Below are 26,279 nucleotides of genomic sequence, written 5' to 3'. Positions count from 1 at the left end.
TACTTATATTCTATCTCGATCATATAAGTACTATCTGTCCATATCTACACAACCAAGGGAAGCGGAGCTAGTGCCAGGGATCCATGAACTCATTAGCATTTTTGGCTGATGGCCATTGGGTTTATAAGTACTGGTGCATTCTGGAGCTCAAGATGATTGAGGCTTCAGATAATCTGTCACATTTGAACAGAAAGCTGCATTTAGGAGTGAATTAAAATAAGAGCTGTGATGTATCATACAAAGACTGAAAACAAAGAAAGGCAAAGAATAAAGAGAAATATAGACACATGAGTGTGAAAGTATGAAATATAGACACATGAGTGTGAAAGTATGAAATATAGACACATGAGTGTGAAAGTATGAAATATAAAAATATAGACACGATTGTGAAAATATGGGGCAACATATTGCCATAGAACCAGTTACATTAGTGTTGAGCCAGATAAAAGGAGTTCAAATATACTCATTTGCCCCTTGATATGATTTTCTCCTTTTATTAGTTTTCAGTTTGTGTAGAGCAGCTTGGATACCTTTTTAACGTACTTTAGTGGGTTTTACTTCAGGAGAAAATGCTGAACTTCACCATTAGATACATTTTATCTGATAGGCCCTCTGATCGCTCACATTTTGTCTGATAGTTTGAGCTCTCATATTTTGTCTGATAGGATGTATACACTTCTCTGAAACACCCCTGTGTTTATCAAAACATATATTCCATTAGTTCTCCATAATATTTTCTCCCACAATTGTTGTTTAAGACCCTCAATATTATCTCATGGCTTGTTTTCCCTCTTAAAATCCATTAATTACCAGTTGCCTAACAGGAGTTGAATGTGGAGTAATGTTTGGGATTCTGACAGCACAAGGCTGTGTTCCAAAGCATAGGGGGGAAAAAAAACAAGCAATATTTAGACATGCGCTGCAGTATTTATAATAGAATTTGCATTTGTGCACATAATCTTTGAGATTACTGTTGGCAAAGTGAAAGTGACAGAAAATTAATGGGAGGACCAGCTGTATAAGTCAAGCTCTCACTTAACAGAGAGGAACCAAACATCTGAAATTAAAACATATGACTCCTTACGGCTGTGTGTGCGATTGATCTGATCTGGTGTGTGTATGTTATTGTGCGGTAAACCTTCTCAAATTTAGAGATAATGGGGTAGGCTGGCCAAAGGACTGTTTATAGTGTCAGCAGTACAGTTTCAATCACTGAACACGAAGTATTATTAATAGAATTTAGAATCAGAGAATTACCAATGCAGGGTTATGTGTGGAGCCATGAGCCATGCTCGAACCATTATCATTCCCTTAAAAGGTCAGCTAGGAGCTCATGAGAATTATAAGTAGTTATAAAAATGCATTATAAAACAATGCATTATGCAGTGGTTTTGATATACGAGTTCTTATTAAGCATGCGCTGAAAGGCCATTGAGAGGGATTCATGGAGAGGAGGTGTGTTTCCGACATGCTTGTGCCCTCGCCTGAAGCCAAAGCTTTTAATCCATTTTGGCAAGCAGACCTGCAGCAGCAGGGCATATTCCGACTCAGCTCTCATCATTTCAGATGATTTGTGCACATTAGAACCCCAGACAAGGGCCCCTTCAGACAGTACCACCCCCTTTGCTTTTCCCAATGCAGACCACGTCCTATCCCTCTGTGAAAAGTTTTTTGCGCTGTTATGTGGAAGATGTTCTTTGTTGGATTTTAGCCACTCTTTTTTGGGGAGGGGGGATTACACCTCAATTTATCTTTTGTTTGTTTTGCATTTCAGCCACTTATGCTCAGATGATATGGCATCTTGAATCATCATTATATCAGTTCTAAGACTGAAGGAGGAGACGTAGCGTCACTGGGAGTCGTTTCCTTGGCATGTTCATACTTCCCCTCTTGACCTCTGTTCTCTTGTTTTCATTGCAGTGGTAAAGGTGTTTGATTATCACTTTGCTATTTGTCCTCCACTACGTTTCTTCTCTGGATCTCCCTGTAGAAAGGAACTTCTTTACCTAAGCGGAACTGTCACAGACTATTAAGCTTAAGGCAATTAGTCAGTACATGGCATATGACTTCTGCTACCTTGACCTTGAATGTTTTAGTGGAAGTACAACTCAGATATAGTCAGAAATATATGTGCAAAGGCTGTTGTTTATGGTCTCCTCTCCACAGTTGTGCTGGTCTCATTAAGTACTGTTAGAATGCACCTGGGGTGTGCATTGAACACACCCTTTCTGGAAACTTCACAGATGTGCTGATGTAACCTGAAGGCTGTATTAACTTTGGGAAACTGTGGAAATGCTGCTTGAAATGTTGAGATATTCATGCAAAAGGGGGCTGATGTTATCATATTTTGCTGCCCCTATATTACTGAGCAAAGAAGCTCAGTCTTACTCTTTACAAAAGTGCCTGATGTATTTACAGTTAATGCCAAGTATATGAAGGAAAAGATACTTTTAGGAAGAAAAGATTCATTCAGACCCATGAATTTTAATTCTGCGTTCATTTTTCATGGATTATCTGTCTTGTAGATCTCTCTATTCCTAAATGTAAGATTAATACAATTATTTTGATATTTATTCCCTTGTGTTCTAAATCAAATTGATTTTTAAAGATGTTTTATATTTTCTAATATACAAAGTCAAAAATGTAAGAATGCATTGTGCATTATAAGAGTAGTGGTGCCCTGATTGGTACCCAGCCAGCTTTCACTGCACCTATCACAACACTCCTTCACTTCCCCAGCCCAATCACCTGCCCTCTCATTCCACATGCACCTATCACAACACTCCTTCACTTCCCCAGCCCAATCACCTGCCCTCTCATTCCACATGCACCTATCACAACACTCCTTCACTTTCCCAGTCTCAGTCACCAGTTGATTCATTATCCTTCTCACGTGGTCCTTGTTTATTTCCCCGTTTAGCCTCCACAGATGCCTGAGTCCCGTGCTTCGCATTCACGGTCCTGAAAGCCAAGAGCTAAGATGACATTACAAAGTTTCCTGAGACTTGCATGCTACTTTTTTGTTTGTTTGTTTGCTTCAATAAAGCCTTGTTTTCTCTCCTCTCATGCCTTGCTCCTGTCTTGAGAATGTCACAAGTAGCTAAAAAGTATGAAAGTAGTCAATTCTGTATTTGTCCATATTTGCTAATTATATAGATTTTTAATTCATCTTGGCAGTACTGAAAATAATGGGAAAAAAAAGTCAAAGCTGTCTGCAGTTTCCAAATAAAGAAGCAACTTATGACAATCTCTTTATATTGATTGTTTTCCAACTGCCATAATTGCTTTTTGTACCATACAATTAAACTCTTTGCAGTTACGTGTGTGTACAGCAATTTATATCGACCACAGTTAGAAGCCTGCACATGAGGGTTTGATTTGGAAAAGAGTCATTTGAAATAATCATCTAATTAAATTTGAGACTTAATTTCCCTGCTCTCATTTGATTGTTTAATTTGCAATTTTGTGAATGTTCACTGGTCCTTTTCTGATCTTTAGTAAAGAAAATTGCCATCTGCAGAATAGATCATTGGTTAATCGTTATCAAAGAAGTGACATTTACAGTGATTCCTATTGCTGCAAACTAAACATGTTTGATCAAAGGTCAAAATGTCAAACAAGTGTGTGTTTTAGTTCACCAGTTTAATTTGTAATGGCACTGTTGCTTGTATTGGGTTTCAGGTTGGCTGCAAAGCTGTAATCATATTCTTCCAATACTGCATAATGGCAAGTTTCTTCTGGCTCCTGGTAGAAGGCCTCTATCTCCACGCACTATTGGCTGTGTCCTTCTTTTCAGAGAGGAAGTACTTCTGGTGGTACATTCTAATTGGCTGGGGTGGGTAACATACTTTTTTGATATTTTTATTCTTAAAGGTGTAGTGGGGCTGATAAATATTAGCAATTGTTGATTTTTAAAAAAAGTATAAATGTCAAGACTCCATCTAGTTCCCAAAGCACAAAAATGCTGAATGTCAGTTTCTAGCTGGAGAGCGTCTTTTCCCAGCATCTTCCACAACTGTCTTCCAACACACTTGGACTGGCCACCTGTTTGTTCTCCTGGATGATTACTTGCTTGGTTATGAAGACAAATCGGACATGACAGAATAGTACTGTGGTAAAATGTGTATTATGTGAATGTGTGTTAGTTATGTGTGTAAGTTATGAAGTTATGAGACTTTTTAAATCAGATTATTCTGTGTCTTTAATTCACAAAATCTTTTGAGATGAAACCCATACAAAATAGCATGTACTGAAGTTCCCTCACATGATTATTTTTGGTAGCTACTGATTTCTCACCATTATATAGTAATATTATACAGAAAAATTAATATTAACTAATGCACCATTGAAATGTACTTTGTATAATTCTTAACCTATTAAACTGCAAAAATATCAGTGTGAACAATCACTGGTCACTTACCAGTCAGTGACTTGCATTTTGGGTATACTTATTTTTCACGCTTATAGGAGGGCCAATGATCTTTATCACAGCATGGAGCTTTGCCAAAGCCTATTTCAGTGATATTGGGTAAGTTAAGTTCCCAAAGCACCTTCTTGCTTTTAACCAGCAAACTCACGAAGGTTAAATGAACACCTAGAGGATTGAGGTAATAGTAAAACTGCTATGTTCTAAGTCAGTGAGTCTTACTTTAATTCAGTGCTCATAATTTTATAGGCTGCCTCTAAAAATATGAGAGCTGATATTAGAAATGTGAGCGGTCATACAAATGCATCATTTCATTTCCCCCCCCCATCAGGTGCTGGGATATCATTGAAAACTCTGATTCATTCTGGTGGATCATCAAGACGCCTATATTAGCATCAATACTGGTGAGCTTGCTCTCTCCCACGATGGGAATAAAATCAATTTACCAAACTCAATGTAAGGTTACAATGCCATGATAATACTAATTTAATAAAAGGAAAATTACATTTTTACCCCTTCATACACTAGTTACTATGTAGACAAGTCTAGTGTTTGTCTACAGTCACTTCATACTCCAGTAAGTTATTTGATAGAAGTTAGAGATGTATATTTGAGATTTCTTCCCTGAGGACATATGTATGAACACATTCAATATAGTTCCTGAATGGCAATAACTGTTGATTGATTGTAGCAGTGATATTGTCTATGATTGATTAGGGCAATAGGTTTGCAGTGGGTTATTGTGGGTGAAAACAGAAATGGCAAGTTTGTAAAAGCCTTGAAATAAACTTCTTATCAACACATAAAAACTACATACATTTATACATAGTTTGTCATACATATTCATGTTGTCTGAAATGTACCTTTCTACTTTAGGACTTTCATAGATTGCTGGACATTAAGTTGCAGATCTTTGCTTGCTTTGAAAATTCCCTCAGCACAGTTGTATGCTCGACTAAGACAGTGATGGATGAGGCCAGCGCTCATGGGAGTAGGTCACACATGAAATATCAATAAGTAGTAAAGTGTGAAGAGCACTTTCAGATTTCATCCTTGAGCAGGATGAAGGGATGGACCAGACAACCTAAGTGAGGAGAAGGAGAATGCAGAAGAGGAAAAATCGTTAGCCTGCAGAGGCCCAGAAGTAGCTAAATGTGGGAAGGATTTTCCTATGCTATCTAGTCTAATCTATAAAATATAATCACCACAATTATGCATCACTGTACAAACAAACATACTGATCTCTAATAGAATACTACACAAGCTGACAACTGAAAATAAAAATATTGACTAAGAGCTCAGTTCATGCCACTGGAAGTGGCCCCCAAACCAAGCGGCAATGCAATAAAAGAAAAGCCTGCTTTGTTAGATTTACAGAGATGAGGCAGAGTGGAGGGGAGGCAGAGAGGAGGGGAGGCAGAGAGGAGAGGGGAGGCAGAGAGGAGGGGAGGCAGAGAGGAGAGAGGAGGCAGAGAGGAGACGGGACAGCAGTGCTGCACAGACAATGATTGGTTTAGGAGTCATCCAGGAAGAACATTTACAGTATCACCCTTGTGATTGTTAGACCCAAAGCCCATTGTGAGTTTGTGATCTCTTGGCAACTGATGTATTTTTTCAGCATGGTGTGACTGGCATACTACCAGCCCTTCCTGTGACTGACTTATGTTATTGGGCAGGAGTGTGTATAATTGACAAAATCAAGACCTGTTACTACCTCTGTTGTGCTTTCCAGAGCAAGAGTAAAGGGGCTAGCGGGTATGCAACCCAAACTCCCTGGCAAGCCAGTGATTTGTGGCCATGCCCGGATGGAGTTGCTGCTTCTCATCTCCACCTACGCACTGAAAATGCTGTTATATGCACATTGCAGTTTCCATTATTGCTGCATTCTCAACGCATGCCCAAACGCTACCGTTACTTTTGGCCCTCTATGCTACCTGTAGCTATGCTAATAGATAATAAGCTTTAGTTTATGCTGACCCAGTGTGAGAAACCACTTTATGCTTTAAATAGTATATTGTCCCCACAGTCTCTCTGTAATTTACGTTACATGGTATTGGAGCAAGAGAACAAACAAATAATGTTGTTGCTGTTGTTGTTTTCTTCTGATGACAGATGAACTTCATCCTGTTTATTTGTATCATACGCATTCTGCAACAGAAGATCAACTGCCCTGACATTGGGAGAAATGAATCAAACCAGTATTCGTGAGTGCTTGCCCTGCGTCTCATTCTGAATCACTGTGTCTTCCTTGCATTTCAAGGTCAACATTATAGGTAAAGAACGACGTATTCTGCCATGTTTTTGGCCGATGCTTAAGGCCTGACCTCTGAACTACAGTAAAAACTTGCACAGCATTGAGGGGTAGGAGGTGTCATAAGAAACAATGTAGCTCATGTAACATTTAGCTCATTTTAATGAGAGGCATAAGAAAGAAAAAAGGGCGTTTTACTTCTTGTCCAGCACCCAGCAGTGAAGGAACGCTCATTACACCAGTTTCCTGTCTGCAGATGTCAGCCGTTCATGCCATCCCATTCCGAATTTAAAGATCTTCGTCCTTAAGTAGCTTTCTGTTATGCAGCACCCATGAGTCTCAGTACTTACCGCCCGTGTAATTTCCTCCCATCACTGCTGATGTTGTGTTTCTGTGCTATTCTGCTGCCTCGCCCTGTAATGCCCCGATGGTGCTTTCGAAGGGAGCCCTGGCCTGCTAATACCTCCAAATTACAGATGAAAGAAAATGTCTCACCAAAAGCTGTTTGTTTTGTTTGTCTTTTGCAGGAGGCTCGCAAAATCCACGCTGCTGTTGATTCCACTCTTTGGGATAAACTTCATCATATTCGCTTTCATTCCAGAGCACCTCAAAACGGAGCTGAGGCTTGTGTTCGATCTCATCTTGGGCTCGTTCCAGGTATGAGCTCGCTGCCTGGTGCTTTTTCCCCAGGCTTTCTGAGCACTTCCTAATCCATGTGCCATTATCTGCGCTTATGAGACGAAGTGGGAAAAACCGTCAAGCTGAGGTGCAAGGTTTCTCTACGGTCCAGGGTGTCTCTTCGCTGAAATGCCCAAAAGCCAACCTGGGTTCAGCCATGAAACGTGAATATCTCACACCACGGCCATGGTTCTGGCTGTATTTTGTTTCCTCACTTCACTCCTCTGTGTGTTAACTGAGCTATCTCAGCTTTCGGGTGAAATTTAGGCCCGATTTAGGCAGATACTCCACACTGGCAGGCAATACTGCAGTGTTGAATCCTGGGACCCCCACCCCCTATAGCTCAGCTCTTCGTGCTCCAAGGGACATGGTGGAATTGCTGAGCGTGTTCTAATTACACTGGATCACATCGTGTCCCTGGGTTAAATGAACTGTGCATCCCTGGAAATGTTGCATACTGTAATTAATTTGTGCTGTCCTCCACAGGCTGGGTTGAATGAGTTCTTAAAGGCTCTGCTTTAAATAAAGCGTGTGTAAATAAGATGTTTCCTCTGCTTGCAGGGCTTTGTGGTGGCAGTCCTATACTGCTTTTTGAACGGAGAGGTAAGTGACCCATCTGCTGTTTTTATTTGTATTTTTTTTAAACATTGCTTGCTTAAACTCTGAGAAATGGGTGAGGCCGTTTGCCTGCTCTTGGAGAATGAAGATGACTTGCTTTGGCTATTTGTGCCTTGAAGGAGCATTCTTGACCTCCCATCTCTGCTTCACCTATCAGTTGCCTCTCCAGCTCAAAGTAGGGCATGTTGTGGCTGTGGGACTGTGTGCTGGCTGTGGTGCGCTTGCTCTTCTCTCACACACGTACACACCCACAGTAATGCTTGTGGTGGGCGTTTGTAATGCCTTCTGCTGGCTCATCGAGTTTTTGGCAAGACTTTTGTCTAATATGCTTAGCTCCAAAATGATCCAGCTTGTTTTTCTGAAAGGTCTTGCTGTCTTTATATGTATTAGGGCTTTGAAAAACAGGTCTTATTCTGGACAAAGTTTATATTCGAAACGTCAATAAAATGGAAAAGGCATTTATTATGATTTAGTATTTCTCTTTGCAGTACAGCATACCTTTTGTATTCATTAAGCTGCTGTCACCCTTTAAGGTGTTTTTACAAAACTAGTCATGTTTCCTCGGTGTCAAAGCCTTGATGAGCCTTCAGGAGCCACAGAAAAGGCCAAAACAAGACGTAGAGCTACCGCAAGAATGTTACCATGTGATTGGCATTTCTGTACTACTTTGGGAGTGCAGGCTTATTAAAAACATCTGCTGTAAATGCCCTCTTTTATGAATTAAAGGTCGAATACATTCTCACGAGGGAAGATTTGTTTATATATTATTATGCTGCACATGAATTTGAAATTGTATAATAAGTATTCCTCTAATGTGGCCTAGATAATGACGTAACTTTGGTTTTAAGAAAAACTTCCCTAATATTACCACATGGACTGTCACACTTAGACCTTATGATTGCGCATTCACACTGCACTTTTATTTGTAGTGCTTTATGCCTATTCTGCCTTGAGCTGAGGTTCTACGTACCACAGAATGGACATATAAAAATAAATAGGAAGACTGTGTCTGTCTGTTAGCATCACCTTAAATATTTACATGTCCATAAACACTTCTCATTCACACCCTTATCCTCTTATCCTGTCTGTTTCTTAGGTTCAGGCTGAGATCAAAAGGAAGTGGAGAAGGTGGCACCTGGAAAGGTTCCTGGGCTCTGGTGCAAAATACCAGCACCCACCTATGGGCAATAGCGCCAACAACTTCAGTACCCAGATCTCCATGCTAACCCGGTGCAGCCCAAAAACACAGCGGGCTTCCACCTGCCAAGATGAGTCCTCCGTCATGGTGTAATGCATAATATGAGTCCTCCGTCACGGTGTAACGCACAACATGAGTCCTCCATCATGGTGTAACGCACAACATAAGCAGAGACCCAGACCTGTCCACATGCATGTGCTCTTGTGGTAAAATGCAGTCCACACATCTGAGAGCTGGATGCATTGCGAGGTCCACTTGCCTGATGCAGGACAATCATCTTCTGTAGACTTGATCACACTATGTGTTGTGCAGGGTGTGGTCACAGAATTCTAGAAATTTCCTCTGGATTCAGGTGTTCATGAAGTACTCTGTGCCACACTCTCTGAAGATGCATCTAATTCAGAAGGGGATAAAGGTAACAATAAAGGTAACAGGTAACAATTTGTAACAATACATTTCATCTGAGCTATCCACTACATGTGGGTGCAGTGACTGAATACTGAACCAAATGTGCTATAAACAAGATTATCTGGACTTTCACTGCTATTGACATTATGCATTCTGTGCTCTTATCACCAACATATTACAGTAGTAGTTAGAGACTACTTAAAGAGGAAGTATTTAGGACAACCTAAACAGCTTTCTTCTCCAATACACATTTCTGATTCTAATGAATTATATATGAATGTGAATCTGTTGTTTTTGGAGGACAGATCTAACTACATGGACATAGGTATATAACAGTGTTTCCCAAACCTGGTTCAGGTGTAACCTTGCATTGCAAATTTTCTGTTTTCCTTATTCTAACAGACCTCTTTTTCTTATTAGTTAGGTGTTTTGGAGTAGAAAAAAAACACAAGAGTGTGCAGTCCTTGGTGTCTATATGGCTGCGTGACTGGGATACACTAAAAATTATCTTGAATGAACCAAACAGAATGTTTACGCAGCAGAGGAAATGAGACCATTCACAGACTGTCAATGTGGAAGAAAAACAAAAGCAAGAATTTCTCCCCTTATGCTTAAGTCTTCTTATAAGTAAATGCAAAAAAGAAAAAAAATGGATTGTTAAATATCCAAGTTTATATGGAGATACACTGTAGAGACAAAATGTAATATTTCTCCCAGACACTTTGTTCTTATGGGAATGTTCTGGTAACTTTCCCAACTACGGTGTGTATGTAAATGCGTGTTTGTGTGTGTGTGTGTGTGTGTGTGTGTGTGTGTGTGTGTGTGTGTGTGTGTGTGTGTGTGTGTGTGTGTGTGTTTGTTTTTTTGTGTGTGTGTGTGTGTGTGTGTTTTTTTTTGTGTGTGTGTGTGTGTGTGTGTGTGTGTGTGTGTGTGTGTGTGTGTGTGTGTGTAAAACAAAATGATTTGTAAGCTGAATGCCCTTCTCTGCACTATCATTTCATCCAATCACAGTCTGTGTGGTTTGCATGTGTTTGGGTTAGTCATTGTGTCGCTGTAACATGGCAGGATATTTTTACTACTGAATGTCAGGTCCCATTCAGCAGTAAATAGTGACCCCAAGGCGAACAGCTAGATCTATTGAGTCACTGTATGTAACTGGGCATTTTAAAAAGCCTCAATAATGCATAAAAATTGTAATCTAAGTTAACTTATTTTTCACAGCAGGTCACAATAAAAACCTATAATAAATGTATATTTATTGGCATGATGATGAGACAATATGGCTTGGTTGTTCGTCCTCCTATGCTACTACCACCTGGTGCAAGGGTCAAAATGGCTACGGACAATCATTAAGTCCAGATTTTATACTGTACAAAATGCACATACCAAATTACATTGTGTGTAAACACTGGAGCAACTCTGGGTTAAAGCCCCCAATATGGTACCATCTCTGAACTTGTCCAGAATGTAGTACTGAAATGGCACTGCTATTACGCAGTGAGCATTTCTTGGTATGTGCTTTGTTTGAAGTTAAACGAATTGGTAAACTAGAAGGATTTGAGGTTTGGCAGAAGCATTACAGTTGAAACACAAGGGGTTGAACTAGTGGTGAATTCAAACCCTATAAAGCAGCTCAGATGAAATATTTTTAAACAGGGTTAAATCTAACCCTAACCCCAATAAACAGGGTCACCTCAGAATAAAAAAAAAATTTAATGGAGCAATCCCTTGCATACTTTTGTGGAGATACAATGTAAAATAACCTGATATTTGTATAGTTCTATTTCTCAAGAGACGTAAAGCGGTTGTACATCTGTGTCTGAATATTGATGTTGCATCAGGGATGTTTCACATATTCTATTATTTAATGATTAAAAAGCTTGAAGTATCATTGTCCCACAATGTCATTTTTAAACACCACAAAAGATTAGAGAAATAACCTCTCATTCATTTTCATGGTGAATGTACATCCTCACATAGTTAATAGCATACAGTAATGTAGACTTTGTCTGTACTGAAATTTAATTTAATGTTTTTAAGACAGTTGCTTTTTGGGGGGGGAAGTGTGCTAAGTTTTGTAAATATATTGTCAAAAACAAAGTGACTAGTTTCTCTTGTGCTGTAGATGCTTTTTATGTTTTAGTTTAGTGAAACGTATAAAATGGTGTTTTAGTTATATATCATTTACTCCTGTCAACAGGTGAGGAATGAATCTTTGTGTCTCTGTATTGTGAAAGTGAAGAAAACTGGTGCATAATGTATGCTCTACACAATATACAATACTATAATACAGTCACTCTAGAACAACAATGCCAGTATAAAGTACTACATTATAGTCATTATACAACATTAATGCTGATATACAGTAATGCATCACAGTCACTATAAAAGACAATATACAGTACTACATCAGTCACTATACACGAACAATGCCCATATACACTACTACATCAGTCACTATACACGAACAATGCCCATATACAGTACTACATCAGTCACTATATACGGACAATGCTGATATACAGTACTACATCAGTCACTATACACGGACAATGCTGATATACAGTACTACATCAGTCACTATACACGGACAATGCCAATATTCAGTACTACATCAGTCACTATACACAAACAATGCCAATATTCAGTACTATATCAGTCACTGTACACGGACAATGCTGATATACGGTACTACATCAGTCACTATACACGGACAATGCTGATATACAGTACTAAATCAGTCACTATATAAGAAAACACTGATATACAGTTCTACATCAGTCACTATATAAGAACACTATACAAGAACAATGCTGATACACATTATATCATAGTCATTATACAAGAACAATGGCAATCTCTCCAACATAGTCACTGATATTTATTTTATTTTATTTTATTTTATTTTTTTTCAAGCTCAAACATACCTACCTGTATTGGAGTATTGTAGATGCATTTCTGTAAAATTAAAAGCAAACCATATTTCAATGTTTTACAATGTTCACCACCAAACCATTGCAAATAAACTTCTTGCCTTACTTTACATATCATACACCATTACTTTGATTATTCAATTAAAAACTAAAAAAAAAGTTCTCTTTAGGGAATTATTATTTTTAATTAACAGTAATTAACAGTACAGTAATAGAATGAATGTCAGCATTCACAAAGATTAAAAAGAAACCCTGACCATCTTAGAGCTTCATCCCAATGACATGTCAACTTATTTTTTATGTTGTATATTAAATTTATCTACCCAGCAAACATACCAAATACCTTGTGTATAATGATAGTAGAGTGCACTACCCTTCATTTCAGGTCCCTCATTTTATATTCTTCATAGTTTCAGGACAAACCTTTACCTCACAGAAAAAAGCCTCATTATCTGGTGTTTCTTTGCTGTGCATGTTTTTTGGTCCATAGAAACTAGGTTTCTTCAGCACAGGCTGTTACGGTTTGAACACAAGTACCAACCTGGTGAATTCTCCAGATAATGCATCCTCAGACAGAGTGTAGGGTCCAGTCCAGTCTGATAGTCTCCAATATGCTGCTGAAATCTGAGCTATAGTTTTTACTTGGCTACACTGTGCACAAGCTCAGAATTAAATGTGAGATGGTCAGAAACTAAGGACTTTGATGCATTAGGACTACATTCTGTTTGATTCCAACTTGTATCTCTACTCTCATCAACTCAAATAAACATGCAACTTCTGGTGTAGTCATAGGATTGGAGGATGTCATACCTTGCTCCATTCATAGGTTATGTCTTGTCATACCATGCCCTTATTAAATAACAAAAAACACACTCCTAAGGTTTGTCTACCTAGGCTTGAAACAAGTTTCCCAGCTGTCCTTGAAACTGCTTTATAAAGTTCATCTTTCAATCTGCTACTGTATCATTGAAGTGACACACAGCAAAATGAATAAGAGTGAAGAAGCATGCAAGTTGTGATCTAACCATCTCATATGTAAGAGGGTCACACCAGTTTTCACCAGAGCGCAGGGTCTGGAACCTGCCATGCAGACTTGTGATGAAATGACCTCATTTGCTGCCTTTCATGTGGAAACAGGTATCCTACCTCAAACCATGCTGCAATATTTATGTGTGCTGAAACATTGATGTGGCAAAGTGCCATGTAACATCTATCTCTGTTCAACAATACAGCCCTTATCTACAGAAATATCAGACTCTTCTCTCCAACCTAGCACATTCACAATGGTGATGGCATTTAAACTTCCATTTAATTCAATTCAATTTTAATTATATAACAATTTTCCAAGACAAGGCTGAAAAGCACTGTACAATCAAATAAAACACATAAAAACATCTGCAGCAAACCGACTACCTGTAATCATCACCCTTGAAAGGCTAATGCATACAAGTGTGCTTTTAATGTTGTTTTGTTTTAAATAGGCCAAAGCATCAGAAATTCTGATGTGAGGGGAGGGACTGTTCCAGAATAATCCAGACTATTCCAAAGGGTTAGGGGCCGAGCTGCCAAGACACAGTCACCATTCCGCTTCAGTTTTGTCCTTATTAGCACCATGATTTAGGGATCTCAGTAGTTCCAGCACCATAATTACACTGTTTATGAAAAAATTCTGGTGCTTCCACTCGTAGTGCTTGATAAGTAAGAACCGTTCATTTAAAATTGATTCTATACCTTACTAGTAGCCAGTGAAACAAAGCCAGCACTGGACTAATGTGCTCATTAAAACCTGGTCGCAAGAAGAACAAGAAAAAGCTGGAACTTAATCAATGTTCCTTGACTTATACAAGTAAAAACGGCATTACAATAATCCAGATGAGATGAGACAAATGTACAAACAACTCTGTATCCTGCACTGACAACATAAGACTATTTTTTGCTATATTTCACAGTTGAAAATTATGACTGAACAAGTTTCTTTATATTTAATGAGAAACGTAACTGAAAGTTGAAAATAAACCCCAGATTTTTTGGAGAGGGATTAACTGTTGGCATGAGTAGGCCAAAGGCTGCCTGCACATCTCTTAGATCTCCAATAATCTGTACCTCTCAATAATAACCAATAATCTGTACCTCTTAAACTTGGTTTAAAGACTGGATACTGGAGTTGAGGGAGTTCCCTCCCTTCAGTCCAAGGAGGGATGACAATTTCCAGCCACTATTTTTGCTGCTGTGAAAGATTTTAACTCCGCACTGCCATCTCTGAAACATCATACAGCAAGCTCCAGACTCTGATCAACAGGAGTTTATTCACCCCTGGGAGGGTGGTGGATAGTTCAGATTCAGAAAATAAAAGGAGTTCGTTTCAACTGCCTGGATATTTTATTTAGCTAAATCAGCAGGCAAAGTTAATTAGGGAAATCATCTGGTTGTTAAATAATCATGGCAGGACTCTTAAACTTGTGGACATACACCACTGCATGGATTTTCAGTGGTACTAATGATATATACATCAGTCTGATAGGCTTTTGTATGTGGCTAAGTTGCATTAAATAAAAAGACCTACAGAAAGTGATGGTACAGTCTAGGAAGCCTAAGATGATTGCTTTGTGGCTATTTATCAGTAATCAGCTAGCTGCGAATCTATGCTGATGTCACAGTAAGCTCTTTTCATCACAATTGCATTTGAGCGTTCATGCCTATCTCTCATGGTCTTTAGAGTCAAGGTTACTATTCCACACAGATATGAGAAATTAATCAAATTAGAATGAGCATCCCCCCCCCCAGAGTTGTTTTCATTACTCACAGATTGCATTTCTCTCCTGTATTCAGTGCAAAAGTGATTCCTGTGGCACATAAGCAGTCAGACTTTTTTCATGAAGTGAATTCCAGTTAAGGTTGGGCCGGTGTGGATGAGCAGAGGGGTGAGTCATCTTGGGTGCAGTCCTCCAAGCCCACACACACACACAACACTGCAGCATATCCATCACTGCTTGCAAACTGTTTCTTCCATCTATGTAACTCATATGCCCCCCCTGAAGGCTGTCTCTATTTATGCTTCCCTGTGGTTTAAACCAGAAGGCACTGCAGTGAAGATGCACAGAAGCCTTTGGTTGGCATGGTTTCAGTTCTGGCGAAGATCACCTCTTTCCTTTTCCCTGTGCTACAGGCAATTCCAGGTTTACTGCCAAACACCAGGACCTGTTTGTTAAGGCTGTTGTATGGAGTCTGATTTTATGGACAGGGGCTCTCATGGCGTAGTTAATGAGTTTTTGCTGCTGATTAAAAAAAGGAAGGTACTTTGCAGCATCTGATAATTTGATAAATTTCCTCTGAGATTTGACTTAGATACTGATAACAATAAGACTTTTAAGGCAATATTCAGAAGCTAAGATAAATTCAGTTAAATTAAACTAATGGTAAAGTCAATTAAGTCTAGAAATCTTTACATTTAAATCCAGTTTGCCCCAGCCTCTACTTGAAAGCAGATTGACAAATTGATTCACTCATTTCCTCTCTCAAACTAGAGAAAATGCGAATTCCTCTGTGCAGCACATTCCCATTTCACACAATCTGCATATTCTCCACATTTTAAACCAGGCCAGTGCTATGATAAAAGGAGAAGCTTGCACAGCACAAATCCATTTAGGACTCAACTTTCATCAAAGGAAAGTTGACCTGCTCCCTGTACAGCACCACCTGTACAGCACCACCTGTGCTGCACCACCTGTACAGCACCACCTGTGCTGCACCACCTGTACAGCACCACCTGTGCTGCACCACCTGTACAGCACCACCTGTGCTGCAATGTGTACTGCGGCCAGCACTGTGCATCATCAAAGATAAAGGATGTCTATTATAATCTTTAAATATTGGTGTGACAAAGGGAGACAGTCTGTAGTTATTCTGAATGGAGACAGTTGCAGAGGAAGGTTTACTTATGTAGGAAGGATGAGAAACCCTCTCAAGTTCAGAACTGTAAAGCTATAGAGTACATCTGCTATTCTGCTTGGACATTCAGGCTCTTTTACATTTTAAGTTACATTTCTGACAAACAGCAATAGCTGTTCAACCTTCTTAAATGGATTTCAGTCATATTCCCATTGATCAGATGTGATTTGATATGGTGGCCAAGCAAGACATCTTTAGTTGTTTATTATGTTGAGGAATTGCATTTGGAATGGCTTGGAGTTCTTTGCAGTACTGTATGTCATCAGATATCAAACAATGTAAGTGTTCAACTATAATTAACTCATTAGCATAATTAATTAAAGATTTAAGAGATCACTGAAACAAGCAGTTGCATTATTTATCAACTATCGGATTACATGCACACCGGGAGACCTCCAAACCCATTTCTGTAACACAGTTTTCCTGCACATAGGAACACAAAATTACCACTGTTGGATGTCATCAACTACATAACTTTATCTTATGATTTAGGAATTTTAGTCAACCTGTGGCTGAAATCTGATGGATACTTGCTGGTCTGCACACAGAGTGTTCCAGAACCAATTTAAAGTCCAGCAGAATGCAAAAGGGTCAGAACAAGGGCACAAGGAGCAAGTGAAGAAATGTGTCTTCATGGTTCCCCAGACTGAAGGCCATGAGCACTTCTCCAGCCTGAAGGAGAGAAGACTCAGTGGCAAGAAGTCATGCCATCACAACGTGGAAAAGTTTCTAATGTTTTGATTTTTTTTCCCCAGGTGCTAGGGGATTTTACTCATGGCCGAAAAAGACCTCTGTGATCAAACACTGTCTTAACAGCTACGTACTTCCCCACCACACTCCTCAGGGAAACAGCAAAGCAATTCATCTGTAGGTTTCCACTACTGCATTTGGGATTATCGGTGATATATGACTGACTCCCACTGTTAAAAAACCTCACCATTGAGACAGCTCTTGCTGAGCAGGGCATTGGTGCTACATGCTGATGTGGTTCAGCCAAACAACAGGCAAGTTTGACTAATAGAGCTTGCACACCCGATCTGTGGGACATTGGACAGTGCTGCTTCCAGCGTGGCAATTTTTCATTCGTCTTATCAGTGCTGCAGCAGAACAAGCGCTGAAGCTAAATGAGCTATTTGAAATTCAGCACTCAGCCCTGCCCAGTGTTGGCATGAGCTCTGAACCAAAATGACAGATTATATGGGTAACAAACAAGCAACATCTCTAGCACAATCATTTTGATTATCAGGCAGCTCATGTCATATTAAAAGAAGACTTCTAAACATCCTTTTGGTCTCAAACAGCACACTCAGTTGGGCAATTCCAGCATATAAATGCCTATAAATAATGATTGTTGATGGCTCCATGGCAGAGACTCGGGACCCATTAGGCTGGGCTCAACATGCTCACATTTTACTAAAATAAATTCAGTACACAATCCATCTGCTGCAGGTGACTGCTTAAGCTTCCTGTTTAGCATCTCAAGCGGCGGGAGCAGGAATCATACTCAACTCCAGACCAAGCAACACTTGTACAGCCACACTTGCATCTCAGTAAGATTGTCTGTCCTCACTTTGCTGCGCACTGGTCACAACAGTGCATGTAACAGCTCTATATCTGTGTGGCAGCCTGGCCAGTAGAAGCTCTACTGTAACTGCCTTAGCAACTTGCCCACATGTAAAAGCTTCCACGTCAACTCAGTCCATGCCCAACACTGTCCATGCCCAACACGCTGCCCTGGCACTGGCTCCTTCCACACACCGCTCAACGCACCTGTTCTTGCCAGCTCCAAGCACCTTAGCTGTATACCTGTGCAACAGCATGTGTCCAGCCCAGATTTCGTCCCTCCTAGAGCCATGCACGTGCACAGGAGAGCTCCTCGTGGGCTCGTTGGGAACTCTTGATGGGTGATGGCACAAAAGCAAAAGTTGGCTTAGCGTTAGGGTAATGCTAGAATGTGCACGACAGTAGCAGCAGCACTCCTCGGCCACCTCCTCTGTCCTCCTCTTTAAATTAACCTTTGTTTGAATTGATGCATTTTCTACAACACAAGATATATTTTCTATAATATAGTATGTCTCCAGAATTTCTTTTATGGAAAGTAGTAAAGGAGCCTATCCAAACCACTGCTAACAACAGATGGACACTAGTAACCACTAATTAGTATGATTCTATTTGCATAAAGATCATTAACATGATCCATTTGCATAACACTATGGGTTACTATTCCATTTTCATTCACTGTTAGCAACGTTAGCCTTTTCAAACTTTTTTTTTGCCAAATATCCACTGATTATCTATGCCTCCCCTGTCTCAGTGAACTATTCCCCTGGACATTAGTCCAAAACAAACCTGCATGCAGTTAGTTTGTTAGAGCTAAAGAGTAGTTTTAGGTGATAAGTGAGAAGTATATGTCCTGATTCTGCCTGATTCCTCTGGAGCTTTTGGCAGCCTTAAACACAGAAAACTACAACATCCTCCTCCGTTCGCAACAACTTCCAACATCATGGAAATAGTTCCAGTCCTATATGTTCCTATCAGGTAAAATGGAAAGGATCCACATCCAATCTATGTAGACTCTTTATGGGTGTCCCCCAAGGCTCAGTGCTAGGACCTCTTCTCTTCACTCTTTATACTCATTTTCCTGGTGATGTTATACCTTCTCACATCTTTCCCTGCCAATGCTATGCTGATATCACTCAGTTAATCCTTTCCTTCTCACCTTCCAACATTCAGATTTCCAATTGTATCTCAGCATGCTTATCTGACATACTTTCATGGAAGACAGCTCACCACTTGAACCTCATCCCCAGCAAGACTGAGCTTCTGTAGGATCCCAGGAGTTCCCAATTTTCACCATGACTTCACTGTTTCCTTTCATCATTTCCTCCTTGGTCTCACCATCTGAAGCTGCATGTAACCTTGGCATAACCTCAGACAAGTTATCATTCTCAACTTATTTAAAATCTGACCCAGTCATGCATATTTCTCCTTTGCAAAATTCAACCCATTTTCTCTAGCACTGAATTGCCAATGTGTAAGAAAAGTGCTATACAAATAAACCTGTTTTGTCTTGCCTTGCATTCTCTCATGGGAAGCTACCCATGTGCTTGTTCAGTCTCTCTTCATCTCAAGGCTTGACTACTGCAACTTGCTACTTGCTGGTCTTCCTCTATGGGCCATCAGACCTCTACAGTTTATCCAGAACACAGCATCACGGCTGTTCTTCATTCATCTGAAATTCACACATCACTCCACTGTTGCCTTTCCTTCAGTGTCTTCTAGTAAGCTGCTCACATCAGATTCAAAGCCTTGATGCTCACCTACAAAGTCAAGAATGGACCAGGCTCTTCCTACATGATGACAATGTTCAAATCCCATGCTGTACTTCAAGTACTTTGAAACTCAAGTACAATTTGAACTTCCACTGGCTCTCTGAACAGTAGTCACTTGCTGTCTTCAAACACAGACTGAAAAAATTAATCTATTTGTGGATTATTTTAAATGACTACTAATCTTGCACTAATTTTGCACTACACTAGATTAATTGAAGCCTTCTGGCCCTTATTGTTTGGTACTGCGCATATTGTTGTTCAGTATTGTACTTGTGCCCATATTGTAGGTACCCTTTCTTGGTATCAGCATTGATTCCTGTATCTAGCAGTACCCTAAACCAATGGGATCTTGGACTTACTTGTCATGGAACGCTCCCCTTTCCAATGATCACGTGGTACGGCACACCGCGTGCAGTGGGAGTTCACTGTCTTATTTGTAACCACGCCCCCTTGTTAGCACACACCTGCAGATTGTTTATTGTTATGTATGTATGTACTTAAACCCTGTTGGTGTGTGCCTTTTTTTTGGTCTTCAACCGTAATCATGGCTGTGATTGTAGTTGTGTCTGCGTTAGACATTGCTTGTGTTCACCCTGCTTGTTTTACATGCTATTGTGTTTATCGTTGGTGTGTGTCAATAAATGTCTGTCTATGTTGAGAGAGTCTGTGCATCCTGCTCCTTACCCGGAGGCACACAGAAAAAGCACTTTTGTAAGTCACTCTGGGTAAGTGTCTGCTAATTGCCACAAATGTAAATGTATATGCACATTCTAAACCAAAAGGAAGAGTCTATAGAGAGAAGCTCTCTGATAGCTCACCACCACCTTCGCCAAGTTTAGCCATACACCCCCTTTTTAATTGCTACTCTGGGACCAAAATACTATGGCCATGAATTTATAAAAAATAAATAAATAAATAAAACATCTCAGTGCAGTGAGAGATGTAACATGGATATAGCATTTATGAGTTATAGGCAGTTATCAGTTTTGACTATCGAGTATTCAATCATAAAAAACAATGACTGAAGAGTACAGTGTGAAACAAAAAGCACCACGACTGATCATTGAGTAATTTGTTTAACAGCTTCTGAATAGTCTTCTGATCAACTGATATCAGATATGTAAAGATTTTCAGGAGCGTCTGAGAGACTGGCCACATTCTGCCAGGTGCGGAGTGAAGTGGAGTGCAGTATTGTTTTGGGTGCAGCACGGGTAGAAAATGCAGAAACAAGTACAACCGTCTCAGTCCCAAAAACAAGTTTTAAAAAAATGTATAAGACAACACTCAGTGGCACTGAGATTTTATTACAATCACAATAGGGCTGTACAACTGTCTCCCTTTTGCATGTTTCCAAAATCCCAGCATGGCTACCAACAACACAAACCAAACCATTTCTATAAAATAGAGCATGTTTCACCTCCTCCTACCTACTTGCTTACAGCATTAATTTCATTCACTGGAATCCTTACTAACATTTTCACATTTATTTCCAATAAACATTTGATAAAATGTGAACTAGGAGCAGGAACACACACAAACAGAGCAGGCGCTATTGTGACAAATGCTAATCAAAATTAGAGCTCCAGTTAAATCAGGTAATAGCCAAAGGCTGCAATTCATGCATTTGCTTTTGTAGTAAGCCAAATTCCATACAAACATTTCTAGTTATAAGCAACACATTTTAAATGATCAATAGGAACGCCTACATGTACCAAGCTGCCATATCACATTCGGCCAGCTTCAAGTTAACTATTACTTGACACCTATTAACTGACTGTATTTGGCATGTATACTCTTTACTAACTTGGACTTAATTCTGTCAGGTTTCAGGGAACCACTGAACCCATTACATTTTCTAGCCTTTGCTAGAATGTGAATGTGCCTATCTGAGATCATTTCGGATGCTCATTCTCAGTGCAGCAGTGACACGGGAAAGGTTTTGAGTAGAAATTGTAGAAATGTATCTTAGCTCAAAGCATAGCTGGGGCTTTTGTGCGTTATTGTTGGTAGAATCCTTCTACCAAACACCAGGCAACAGATTGGGGGCGCCTAACTGAAATGGAACAAGAACTTTTAAAAAACAAGGGAAACTGCACTACAGGGCATTTGAGGTTGATTTAATAACAGAGCAATACCTGGTGCAGAATACAAACCCAAAGTCATCAGCTTGCTTGTCTAAAAATTAGCTGACATATGACAATCATATATACTATAAATTATGTATATAACTGTCTCCCACAATGGCAGGAATGTTCTTGAAATTTCAAGAAATCAAGTGTATGGTTTTGCAAGTTCCCCTTCACTTAGAGAGGAACTTGCATGTAAACGTTTATTTACATGCATGTTAATACTTACCATGAAAAACATAAATATATACTGCTTCAATGTTTGTATCATTTTGTTGGAGTTAATTTAATTTAATAACAGTGACGATTTTATTTAGTAAGGAGAAATCTGGAAGGATAAAAGTTGGAAAGAAGGACTTTTGATGATGAGCATTTTGATTATGTGTATTCTGACAAGGATAAGGCTAAGAAACTGGAGTTGCCAGCAGGTATTCCACCAGGGGGCGACAGAGTTGCAAACAGATGTCAGCCTGCCAAAGTGGAGTATGGTTCAAGATGTGGTGCATTGTGCAAATGCAGGTTCTGCACCAGGTCCTGCTGGAATTCTGTATTGGGTGTATAAAAGAACACCTGGGACCTTGGAAGTTTTTATGGAAGATGATGGTCCTAGTCTGGAAAAGAGATTATCCCAATGAGATGAAAAAGAGCAGGGGGTATTGCTCAGGTACTGGATAGGATTAGTAGGCTGGTTAATGCTTATTTTGAAGAGTTTTGTTTTAATACAGAAGAGTATGTTACATCCTGACAGCAATTGAAAATGTGTATAATGGCTGGCTGTACTATTTCACCGTGAGCTTTTATTATAAGGCCGTAGCCATGAACTGAATATTGGGTGGATCAAATCTACCCAGAGGGCAGGGAATTCACTAACTCATGAGATGAAATTACTACTACTATTATTATTATTATTATTATTGTTGTTGTTGTTAAGGGACTTATAGAGTATAACGATACTCAGGATAACCAGGAATCGATGTATTGTTATATGAAGACAAGGTTTAGGAAATGGGATGATTTTGTTTACTTACAAGTACACTTGGGTCAGCATCAGGAACATCTGGTCTGCTCTCCTCTCATTTTAACCTCTCCACATATCTTCTCTCCTCTCCTCTCTCCTCCTCTCCTTTTGTCCTATATTCTAATCTCCTTTCAAGTCATATCTTTTCCTCTCTCCTCTCCTCTCCTGGTCTCTCCTCTCTTCTCCTCACCAGTCATCTGTTCTTCCCTCATTTCCTTTTTAGTTATGTAATTCATTGTTTTATTAATCACCACAAACCCATAAGGCCACGGTTAGTCCCTGCCAGCTTCCGTGTTCCATGTTTTCCTGTCTTGTGTATTTTAGCTCCATTCCATAGTTTCATTTTCTACGCCCCTCAGTTGATTTTCCACACCTGTCTCTCATTTCTAGCCTTTTTAAGTTCATGTATTTAAACCCTGTCATGTGCCCGGTGTCTTGGCTGTTCAATGTTTGAATTTTTCGGATGTATGTTTGGATGTTTTTGAAAGCCCATATCTGTATGCCCATAAGTTCATACTCTTTGTATCCTAGTCTGTTTATGCTACCCTTGGTGTTTCCTAGCCTATGTTATAGTCTGCTTCCCTTGTTTGCCTTCAAGTGTTTGTTTACGATATATCCCCATACTCTATGTGTTGGCTTTATGACCCTGTACTATCCTAACGACTATTTTTTGATTTGCCCCTAATAAATCTTGCTCTTCTCCGCACATGCGTTCACCTCCTTACCGCTCACCATTACACATACACACACCAGGGGACTACTTTAGTAGTGTTAATTGTTTTTTAAATTTAAAATTGGAGCTTTTCTTTATGGTTCATATTTATTTATTTATTTTTTATTTATGACAAAAATTTATGATTATTATTTAAGGCCATAGCCATGAACTGAGCATCGAGGGGACCAAATGTACCCAGGGTGCAGGGAATTCACACATGAGATTATTATTATTATTATTATCATTATTATTACTATTATTATTATTATTAAGGGACTAATAGAGTATAACGATTCTCATATAACCAGGAATCGATGAATTGTTATATGAAGACAAGTCCAGATATTGTGACCAAGGTTTAGGAAATTTATGTTGTTTACAAGTACACTTGGGTCTTGTAAACAACAAAACAACATTTTGTAATTTAAAATTAGAGCTTTTCTTTATGGTTCATATTTATTTTTAATCTATTATAATCATCATCATCATCATCATCATCATCTAATATTAGAGGAAAATCTTACATTTAAATATCTTAGATTAACTTTAGGATGAGACTGTTGTGTAACGATGTCTTATGATGTGTAATGGTACTCTCCCGTTCCCACTCAGCACGTGGTACAGCCCGCCACGTGCAGTGGGAGCAGTCTGCTGACTACACTGTGACTGCCTCATTTGTGACCACACCCCTTTGTTATCACACACCTGAACCTTACTGTTCATATCAACTTTGTCTGTACTGAAACTCCTGTGTTGTGTAGCATGCTGTCGGTCATTGTGGGTGTTGGCATCAGTGTTCATGGTCTTGCTCACGTTTATGTTTTGTACTCATGTTTATGTTTTTCTGCTTATTTCTAGTTCATCATTTGCATCACGCCGCACTGGTTTAAGTGTGAGTGTCATTAACGTTTATTGTTCATCCGTGTTTAGTCGTGTCTAATAAATGTCTGTCTGCGTTGAGAGGTTTGTGCATCCTGCTCCTTGCCCTGTAGCACTTGGGCCATCACAGATGTCATTACTTGGTCTTAACCATCAATATTTGCTCCTTTATTCACTCACCTCCATATCACCTGATCTCCCTGTCCTGTCAGTATTCTCATACACTCTCCCTTTCTCTCTCTTTGCTTCCAAAGAACCAGAGTGGACAGGAAAGAAATATCACCACTAAACTGGGGCCAAGAAAGAATCTTACCACTTGTTCCTTTTCTCAGTCACCTGCAGGTCACCTTCTCTCCCTCACCGGTCAGCATCTTTATACTCTCCCTCTCTCTCTACTTTGAATGAACCAGAGTGAACATGGAAAAATATTATCAGTAAGCAACTGATATTTCTTGCCATGATGCTCAGGAATGGATTAATAACTATTTTTATATCTGACTGGTAAATGCTATTTTAGGAAACACTGCCTCAATTTTAGTACAAGTCTCTTCTATACTTTAATGATCTGATAAGTACTCATTCTCTCACTGCTTACTTTGCCTAAAAAACCTGAATGCCATTGCCACCCTTCCTCTGACTCGTGACACTGCGGATGAAAGCTGACAAAAGCTGACTAATAGAAATCTATTTTCACTTTTTCAAACTGACACTAAAAATGCCATTTATCATAAGCAGTTACAGCTACACAGGATATTATACGTCTATACAGTAAATTAAAGCTGCTACTCTACATGTTCACATGCATCACTCCAATGACTGATACATTACTGAGACTTCACGTGGGATTTCTAACAAATATAATGAAATATAAAACATTACCGTTAGTTGAAGTTGACTGTGACCATTAGTGGATGCTTCATGAATGTGTGGCTAATTAACTTTCCAGTTACCTTAGCTAGGTTATGAGAGCTAACGTCAGTAGTGATGGTAGATTGAGTCCGTATTCGCAAATTGGCCCATTTTCACCAAATAAATGTTTGTTTCCACTACATAGAATTACTGATACATTTTACTCAAATATTATTTATTTATACAATTACAATTTCAGCGCAAAATGATGTATTGACTTTAACGTTACCTTTTTTCCTGCTGGTCAGAGACGTTAGTTAGTCAGCAGTGCTGATATGTTGTTACGGTGTTACAATAATAAGGGTCTCATCAACAACAGATGGGAACATTGACAGCTCCTAACATTGCGCAAAGATAGTGAGTGGAATCAATGTATCTTTCCCGCTGTATATTGGGGGGTACATTTTGAGCATCTCAGTACTGGCGGGAGGGTGGACTACGGTCTTGGTTTATGATGATGATGGAGGGGATAATTAGGGCTTGTAAGTGGGTGGTAGGTGGTGAGAGGCTACATAGCAGCTCCCACCTCCTCTGATCGGGGCATACGTGGATGATATGACAACACTAACAACTACTGTGCCGTGTACCCGGTGGGTTCTAGAGAAGATAAATGATCATCATAGCTGGAGCAAGGATGAAGATTAAACTTATCACATCGACACGTTTATCAATCATGAAAGGAAACTTGTGCAGATATTTTTATGCAAGGAGAACTGATAGCTTATATACTGGACAAATCGGATAATAGTTTAGGTAGGTGGTATACTGCATTAAATGATAAAGAGCAAGTTGTGTGGCTGAAGATGGAATTGATGAAGGGTATTAACAGCATTAAGAAAT

General features: G+C 39.4%; 1 protein-coding gene and 1 long non-coding RNA gene across 2 annotated transcripts in view; one reads left to right on the top strand and one right to left on the bottom strand.

Moving 5' to 3' along the window:
• The window catches only part of vipr1b (vasoactive intestinal peptide receptor 1b), a 54,375-nt gene extending 44,021 nt beyond the window's left edge, over nucleotides 1–10,354 (top strand). The window contains exons 7-13 of the mRNA XM_027016221.2: nucleotides 3,682–3,835; nucleotides 4,468–4,528; nucleotides 4,758–4,830; nucleotides 6,539–6,630; nucleotides 7,205–7,334; nucleotides 7,917–7,958; nucleotides 9,070–10,354. Coding sequence (XP_026872022.1) covers nucleotides 3,682–3,835; nucleotides 4,468–4,528; nucleotides 4,758–4,830; nucleotides 6,539–6,630; nucleotides 7,205–7,334; nucleotides 7,917–7,958; nucleotides 9,070–9,264 — 747 coding nt within the window. The 3' untranslated portion in view covers nucleotides 9,265–10,354. The remainder of the gene's footprint in view (nucleotides 1–3,681; nucleotides 3,836–4,467; nucleotides 4,529–4,757; nucleotides 4,831–6,538; nucleotides 6,631–7,204; nucleotides 7,335–7,916; nucleotides 7,959–9,069) is intronic.
• LOC118241279 lies at nucleotides 9,513–25,709 on the bottom strand. The gene is made up of 3 exons (XR_004775961.1): nucleotides 25,669–25,709; nucleotides 12,511–12,537; nucleotides 9,513–9,565 (listed from the first exon to the last, which is right to left on the bottom strand). It is a non-coding gene; the product is annotated as an uncharacterized LOC118241279 (long non-coding RNA).
• Between the last annotated feature and the right edge of the window lie 570 nt (nucleotides 25,710–26,279).

Source organism: Electrophorus electricus, chromosome 5 (assembly GCF_013358815.1).
Source record: "Electrophorus electricus isolate fEleEle1 chromosome 5, fEleEle1.pri, whole genome shotgun sequence".
Taxonomy (NCBI): domain Eukaryota; kingdom Metazoa; phylum Chordata; class Actinopteri; order Gymnotiformes; family Gymnotidae; genus Electrophorus; species Electrophorus electricus.
Note: the sequence above shows the minus strand (reverse complement) of the source record. Positions and strands in the feature narration are given on the sequence as shown.